This window comes from Coptis chinensis, chromosome 3 (genome assembly GCF_015680905.1).
Source record: "Coptis chinensis isolate HL-2020 chromosome 3, ASM1568090v1, whole genome shotgun sequence".
Taxonomy (NCBI): domain Eukaryota; kingdom Viridiplantae; phylum Streptophyta; class Magnoliopsida; order Ranunculales; family Ranunculaceae; genus Coptis; species Coptis chinensis.
Genome location: NC_141458.1, coordinates 12,456,565 through 12,463,832, shown reverse-complemented (window position 1 = coordinate 12,463,832; position 7,268 = coordinate 12,456,565). Strand labels below are relative to the sequence as shown.

At 39.5% G+C, this 7,268-nt stretch overlaps 1 protein-coding gene across 2 annotated transcripts; it reads left to right on the top strand.

Annotated features, from left to right (window-relative positions):
- Positions 1–3,075: 3,075 nt before the first annotated feature.
- On the top strand, positions 3,076–7,066 carry LOC147507989 (ATPase GET3B-like). 2 transcript variants are annotated; one of them, XM_086600616.1, is made up of 6 exons: positions 3,076–3,320; positions 3,435–3,493; positions 4,330–4,700; positions 4,809–4,919; positions 6,004–6,061; positions 6,764–7,066. In XM_086600616.1, the coding sequence occupies exons 3-6, from the start codon at positions 4,653–4,655 to the stop codon at positions 6,832–6,834; spliced, it is 288 nt and encodes a 95-aa protein (XP_086456742.1). In that variant the 5' UTR covers positions 3,076–3,320; positions 3,435–3,493; positions 4,330–4,652; the 3' UTR covers positions 6,835–7,066. The 2 variants fall into 2 exon arrangements, with proteins under 2 accessions (XP_086456742.1, XP_086456741.1); XM_086600615.1 differs by having other exon boundaries at positions 3,085–3,320; positions 3,451–3,493.
- The last annotated feature ends 202 nt before the right edge of the window (positions 7,067–7,268 follow it).

Below are 7,268 nucleotides of genomic sequence, written 5' to 3'. Positions count from 1 at the left end.
GGGACAAGTTTCTTTGCCAGGACGGCGAGAGTGTTGGGAAGGGACTGTGGATTGAATGGGTTGGGAAGTGATGGGCTCAGGATCTTCTGAAACGGATGTCTACTGATTGACTTGGTCAGACTCTGCATATGTGGAAGTCCACTGCCTCTTAGCTGGTGGTGCCCTAGCAGGAACATTGACTTCAGGGACAGGGATCTCCCTGACATCGTCATCTCTGTCGGAGTTGCTGTCAAACAATTTCTGCTTGCAGATATCCATATCGGTAGTAGGGGAAAGGGGAGAGGTGTATTGATCGTCCCAAGTAGATATGGAGCGGTAAGAGAGGATGTCTTCGAGAGCAGAGTAAGGGCAGGGATCGCGAGATTTGCGTAACTGAGAGGAAGTTTGGGGATGACGATGGTGGGAGGCTTGGTTGTGGGATCGTTTTCTGGGAGGGGGCGAGGCTCATGGTTTCCTTTCTTTGGGAGGAGGAGGACGGTAAAATGGAGCTGAGAATCCGCGGAAAGTTTGTAGAGCAGGGGTCTGCAGTAAGGGAGTAGCGGTGGTAGGATGGATACCCAGGAGGTCAGCTTGACCTGGACCAAGATCGCAGAGCCTTTGGAAGATAGGACAAGATATGCCTAAGTAGATTTGGGATTTGGAATCAGGTCGCCAACCTATGAAATGGAGAAAAGCCGCAGTTTAGTGGGCATCGAGACAGATGGTTAAAAAGACAAGAAGAATAAAGATACTCACCATGGGCTATGAAGGCAAGATGATTAAGAGTCAGTTCTGAAAGAAGGTCCGCGGACAGAAATTGCCCTGATACGTATAAAGGGTAATGGTGTCACACCTTACCGGAGGTGGTGACGTGGAGCAAGAGGGGGGGCTTCTAAGGGCGCACACAGAAGGACTGGTACCCCACACCGATGTCCTTGGTGCTTTTCTTGAGGAAATAGTGGGAGATGATATCGCGGCTAGTTATCTGGGGTTCACTAGTTTTATTATATGAGTTCGCGGCATACATAGTCCTCCAAAAATTCCCAATGCCTTGGCATGGGGGGATGTTGAAATGATTACATACTTCAACGTCCAGAAGGGTGAGGGGAAGCCGTAGACCGGCAATTATTTGACCCACCGTGATCACGAGGTACCCCAGACGGCGGGGAACCAGGTGGGGGTAGTGTGTGGTAGATGGCACGTGCTCTAGGTTTATGCTAGCAGGAATGCCATAAGCAACCCTAATTGAGTCTAAATCAAAGCGGCGGTATCGAGATGGTGGAGGTAGTAGGGAACCTTGACGCCCTGAGGTGGATGGTACCACCGCAGAGGCAGTAGGGGGTGGAGACGCTACCCCGAGGGATGGAGAATTGTCGGAATCATCGGATTCGGTGGCCGACATTGGAAAAGTATAGGAACAGACGCGAGATATGAACAAACCCAAATAACCAGTTCAAACTAAAATAAAGGGAGTCCATAAAACGTACCGGTGGGAGCAAGAAAAGAGATGTTAAGCCTGAAAAGGATGCCAAAAGTGGAAGGAATTCGCCATAAGAATAATGAAGTACACGCTGACAAAGGCTGGCTGAAAATGAGAGAACGATGGCAGAGCAAGAGGAGAGCAAGAGAAGGAGAAAAAGGAAATGAGAAAGAGGGAGAAGGAAAAGGGGTTTAAAAAGGGGAAGGGTAAAAGGGTAAGTGCGGGGAGTTGATGAATTCGAGGAGTTCCAGCCAGGATGAGACACATGGAAGCGCGAGACACGAGGGCGGTTGGAAGCACGCGTGATGATGATAGTTCCCATCACGCGCAAATCAAGGAAAGAGAGTGGGGGCGGAGGACAGAAAAGACAAGCGATGAAAGTTCTCGACCCCGAATCCATTAATAGGACCGCGGAGTCGAGAAGGGGCATTTGTAGTGGCATAATGTGGGAAAGTGGACTAGGTCAGCAGTGCAGGGGATAGGATGCAAGATACTGAAGAAAAAGGGAGAGCACGGAATCGCAACCGCGGAACCCTAGACCGCGGACGTGGCACATGTACGGTAGGTAGGCGAACCGTGAGATGACAGGACAGGTGGACGACTCCGATAGATGGGGGGGAGATATAAAAGGAACAGTGTGGGGAGAGAGAAAGGAGGCTGCTTCAGAGAAAAAGAGAAAGGGAAGAGAGAAAGAAAGGGAGAGAAGAAGAGAAAAAGGAGAGAGTAAGTGAGAGAGTTTGTATTAGGGTTTTTGTGCTCATACAGTAACTACTCTCTTTTGGTGTACATTTAATTATATTGGTACAGCGACAACAAGGTTCCGGTACAGGGATTGTATGATATCTATAAGTGGCATAGGGATATGCACGTAAATACATAGACAATTGCTACTGGCCGGGAGGCTAGATTGAACGGATTATATATTACATTTGACATCTCAATTTATGTTCCATCCCTTAGGGACAAGCACCAGCAGCAAGTCAAAGGAAGCAAGTGTTTTCGAGCCTCAACTGAAGAAAAACAATGACAGATATAATGCAAGATATTTCACTGGCTGCACGTGCACTTCATTTTTATTGCATTTTTGTATTAAATAAATTGTGTAGTGCATGGTTCTCTTTTCGATTGTGATTTTAACGGTATCTTTAAGAACAATCTCCCCGAATTCTTATTTTAGTAACTTAGGTTTTTTGTTCTTTTTGTTTTCCTGAGATTGTCATACATTTTCTCGCTTATTTAATACCCGCGAAGATCAAAAGAATAGAAAGAATATATATTTTAAAAGAATAATTCTAAGGGCAGTGAATGCTGCCAATGGAGAGTGGTGTGATATTATCAATATATGAAGGAGAAAAAACCCCTAGCTAGGTCGAGATTTATATAAGGTATATGTATTTGCAACTATAGGCCGGATACATTTGGAAGGAGAGAAATGGCAGAAGATTCATGAACTGCTCAAAAAATTGTAGACAGATTGCTAGTTCTATCTTCAGAGACTACATGCAGGTTTATTTGGGCATAAAGATAGACAATATATCATGGATATTGCGGAGATTAGAGCATTTTTAAATAATAGACTAGACATTCAAGTTACTTTATTTCAAGACTCACTACACCAGATATTCGAAAAAAAGACAAAACTACCGACGCCCTTCTTTAGTCTGTTATGAGCACGCACCACGTGTGTCGTTGAAGTCCATGTGAGGCGTCGGATCATAGATAAAAAACAGGAGAGGCCAAAAAGAAAAAAAATCACTTTTCACTCTTTCGTAATCTTCACAAAAATAAGAAAACCCTCGCTCTCGAATCTCAAATCGCTCTCAAATCACTCTCTTCTCAATCACATACCGTCTCTCTTCAGGTAATTTCGATCACTTAAAATAAACGATTTCGATCTTTTGATTTCGATCCCAAATAAACGATTTCATTTTTAATTTCGATCACTTCAATTGATGTTTTGATTGATTTCGATCAGTTCTTAATCATTACAGATTGTTCACTTTCAGCTGTTTGATCATTGTTTTAATATCATCAGTAAGTAAACAAACCTTGCTTCATAGCCCTAAATTTTTGTATAAATGTTAAATGTTTATTTTGGATATGTTTTTAGCTTATTATTGATTGGTATTGGTTTTTTGTGATGTGAAGATATGAAATAAAGCTTGAAATGACTTATAATGTGTTGTGTCCTTATTAGAAAACATTAATGTTATGGTGGAAATGACTAGTAATGGTTACAAAAGTATCAGTTAGTTATAATTCAATTGCATTTTGAGATTCAATTGCAGTTAGTTACACTGTCAAGGATAACGTGTGTCGGTGTTCCCATGTCCTATAGGGCTTTAGGTATATTACGTACAGAATGTGTGTGAAATGTGGAGACAAATCCAACACGAATTACTTTTAAAATATGCTGTGTCTATGTAACATAGCTTTGGATCCACAGTTTCTTTTTGGCGTTTATCATAATTTTACATAAATTTCTGAGAGGGGCTGGGGTAGAATTTGTTCTTGAAATATTGACTTAGATCTATTTGTCATGGATTCTGGAGTTTGGAACTCAAAACATTTCACTAAATGATGGTACTTGGTAGTACAATATTATTTACGCTTTGTTTTCTGTGTATATTACATATGTTACGAAATCTTTCTTTCTTTTTCCTGAATATTCGAATTGTTTTAGTGTACCTTTTCAAAGGTGGATTAGGAATTTTAGAGGAGTTGGTAGTCTTATTTACGCCAATGCTAGTATAACTTGATACCTTTGAATTTGTAGTTGTTTCTGTTATTATTATTGTTTTTGGCCTATCATAACTGGTTTCATTTCTGTGGAGTGTGTTAATACCCCCCACCTAATTTTCTTTTCGCAGTTCTGCCGGTACTTGTTCTATCTGGGGAAGATTCGCACCATTCAGTTAGAGTACACAGATGCAAAAGAGAGTCTTCTGCAAGCAGCTCGTAAAGCATCTGCCTCAGCACTTGGCTTCCGAGTCCAGTGCAACAAATGGGCTGTGATTGTTCGGCTACTGCTGGGGGAAATTCCTGAGAGGACTGTGTTCATGCAGAAAGGAATGAAGAAGGCTATGCTAGATTATTATTATTATTATTATTCGTGTTTATCATTTCAACAGTTGCCTATGCTAGATTTGTAATGATGAATGTGGTGTCATTTTGCTAGAATTTGACTGGAGGGATGCTAGTACCAGTTGAAGGTCCAGATTCTCTGATGTTTGCCCTTGAGGTGTGTAGGTAGAGTTATATGTACGGGTGTCTACAACATTATGTATATGTATACTGCCTATTAAACACATATTTGCTATGGTATTTTATTGGAATCTTTCTCTCACAGATAAATCCTGAAAAGGCAAGGGAAGAATTTAGATCAGCAAGTCAGTCAAATGGTGGGACTGGGGTCAAAGATTTTATGGATAGCATGGGCCTTGGGATGCTTGTTGACCAGGTAAACCTAGAAATTTGATAGTTCATACCAAGTGATAAAAAATCAGAGTTTGTTAATCTTTCATATTGTCTTTTGTTTAGTCCACAAACGAAGACTTAATGGACTGAAAAGAAAAACGAGTTCTCAGTCAGTTTAGCAATAATGGAAAAGCAAAAAACAGGAATGAATTTCTTAGATTAATTCTATTCTGTATTTCTAAGCATGAAGTCACTTGAGTGGTATAGAGGCTTATTATTATTTTTGAAACAAATAGTAGCATATTAGATTTTGAAACACAACAGACAATATTAACCTTTATAACCAATAAGGTCATCCTACAAATTAGCATGTCAGTAACTATGTCAAAAGAAGTTTGTGTTGTAACAAGTTAGTGCAAGACTAAGACCATCTCCAGTATCCAGGGCCATCCTATAAATTAGCATTTTGTTAACCATGTCAATAGGAACTTTTGTTGGAATAAGCTAGTGTAAAACTTGAGACCATCTCCAGTATGCCCATGTCTTCTTCCCTAAGCATTAAATATGTTGCACTTTGAAATTTATGAATCTTTGATTATAATATAATAATATAGCATAAAAAAAAAATCAGATCGAAAGCGTAAAAAAGAAATGCAAGACTTTTATTATTTTTTTATCTTATATTCTACTCTGTGCCAATCTTTGATTTGAACTGTGGAACTAACTGCGAAATATGATTGTATACTTGTACGACGATGATGTATTAATGCTTGTCGATGAAGTAGTAATTTAGTACACAATGAAATCTGAAGCGATTCCAAGTATGAATAGATTAATGGATGAGGTTGTATCAAGAAGGCCAACATGAATTGAGAGAGAGAGAGAGAAACTTTGGAGTATTATTTGAGCGTAAGTACATTTATTTGAACTCCAATGTATGTATACTTCTGAAACGCAGTACATTTATTTGATGGTGTATACTTAAACCAATTGTAGTCACATGTTACATTGTTACATACATGACTGATCATCCCGTTGTCACAGATATTGGTGGTCCATAATTTTTGTTTTACGTATGCTATTTCTAAAATGAAGTGAATGCTAAGATTTCAATAATGTTTGTTCAGGTTGTCAAAGTTTCTACTGATCCAGCAGCACCATCAAAACCTGTGGATCAACTTTTCAGTTAAGTTTAAGTTTAAGGACGTGCTACAAAAATTATGCACCAGTCACAATAATGCCAGAGGCTTAATATACAAGAGAGTAAAATCAGCAACCATTTGTTAAGCTGTATATTTCTCCAGCTCTGTTCTCTCATCAAATATTAGACAATCTGAGTGGTGGCCTTAACATATTAGATAGAGGGAAAGATGAAATTTGAGGAGTGTTAGCTGTGATGAAATTTGAGTGAAGGTGTGCAATGTATTAGCAGTCGATCCTGAAAGATTAAGTATATATATTTTTTTTTTCTTCCCTGATTGTGAATTGGTTTTATGTGACCCCTTCCATCCGAAGAAGTTAGCTATAACATTACAAGACCTCGTTTGAAGTTAGCTATGCTGTATTTTCTCACAGTCCCATTTTTACAGTTGTATCACAATTAATTTAACAAAACAGCACTGTTTAATCTTCTAAACATGGAGATAAACTTGGAAGTATTTGTTTTCCCTTGAAGACTCATCAAACTAAGTTTCTTTGGAGCAGAAACTGCTTTACGGATAGAGGATCCTCCAATTAAGAAAGCATATGGTATACCTTGGAGGGGCAGTCCTTGCAGGAATCATGAAAGTACATCTCTTTCTTTCTCTCTCGTCAGTCACACACACACTTGATACTTGTACAAGGACTTCTTCTGCCTCTTTGGTTGGCGTGAATCATTTTTTGCAGAGACCTTTAGTTTTACATGGCTTAAATGCGGGATGCACCTGAGTTCTGGATTTCGAGGCAGGATTACCTAGAAGAGGGAGTTGGTTGTTTGAGCAAATGCGGCCAGGCATAGCAAGGACTGAGAGATTCAAAGCTTCTGTGTGCTACTTGCTCCTTACACAATGAAGACTGTACGATTAAGTATTGCTTTAAGAGAGATGTTCCGTTTACATACCTCTTTGAAGTGTCTATTTGAATCAGTACAAATGAGATTGATTGTAAAACTGAACTATACAATTAATGAGACTTCAAACAATAGCTGCATTGGTGTTTTAAGCTTATGGATGAGGACTGGGCTTTGTCTATTACTGCACACTTCAAAAGGCACAAGTATCTGTTTATTACTGATGCTATTAATGCTACAGAACTGTAGGGGCATTTTTTGGCCCTGATTCGGCCTTTTTTAAAAAATAAATGAAAAAAAAAAAGACACTTGTCAAGTGTTGTAGAAAAAAAAAGACTGCAA

Excerpts from the sequence above, each read along its gene's own strand:
- LOC147507989 (XM_086600616.1), top strand. The coding sequence starts at position 4,653 with ATGCTAGTACCAGTTGAAGGTCCAGATTCTCTGATGTTTGCCCTTGAG. Across the intron at positions 4,701-4,808 it reads CTCTGATGTTTGCCCTTGAG|ATAAATCCTGAAAAGGCAAG; the intron begins GTGTGTAGGTAG and ends TTTCTCTCACAG. Across the intron at positions 6,062-6,763 it reads ACCTGTGGATCAACTTTTCA|AGACCTTTAGTTTTACATGG; the intron begins GTTAAGTTTAAG and ends CATTTTTTGCAG.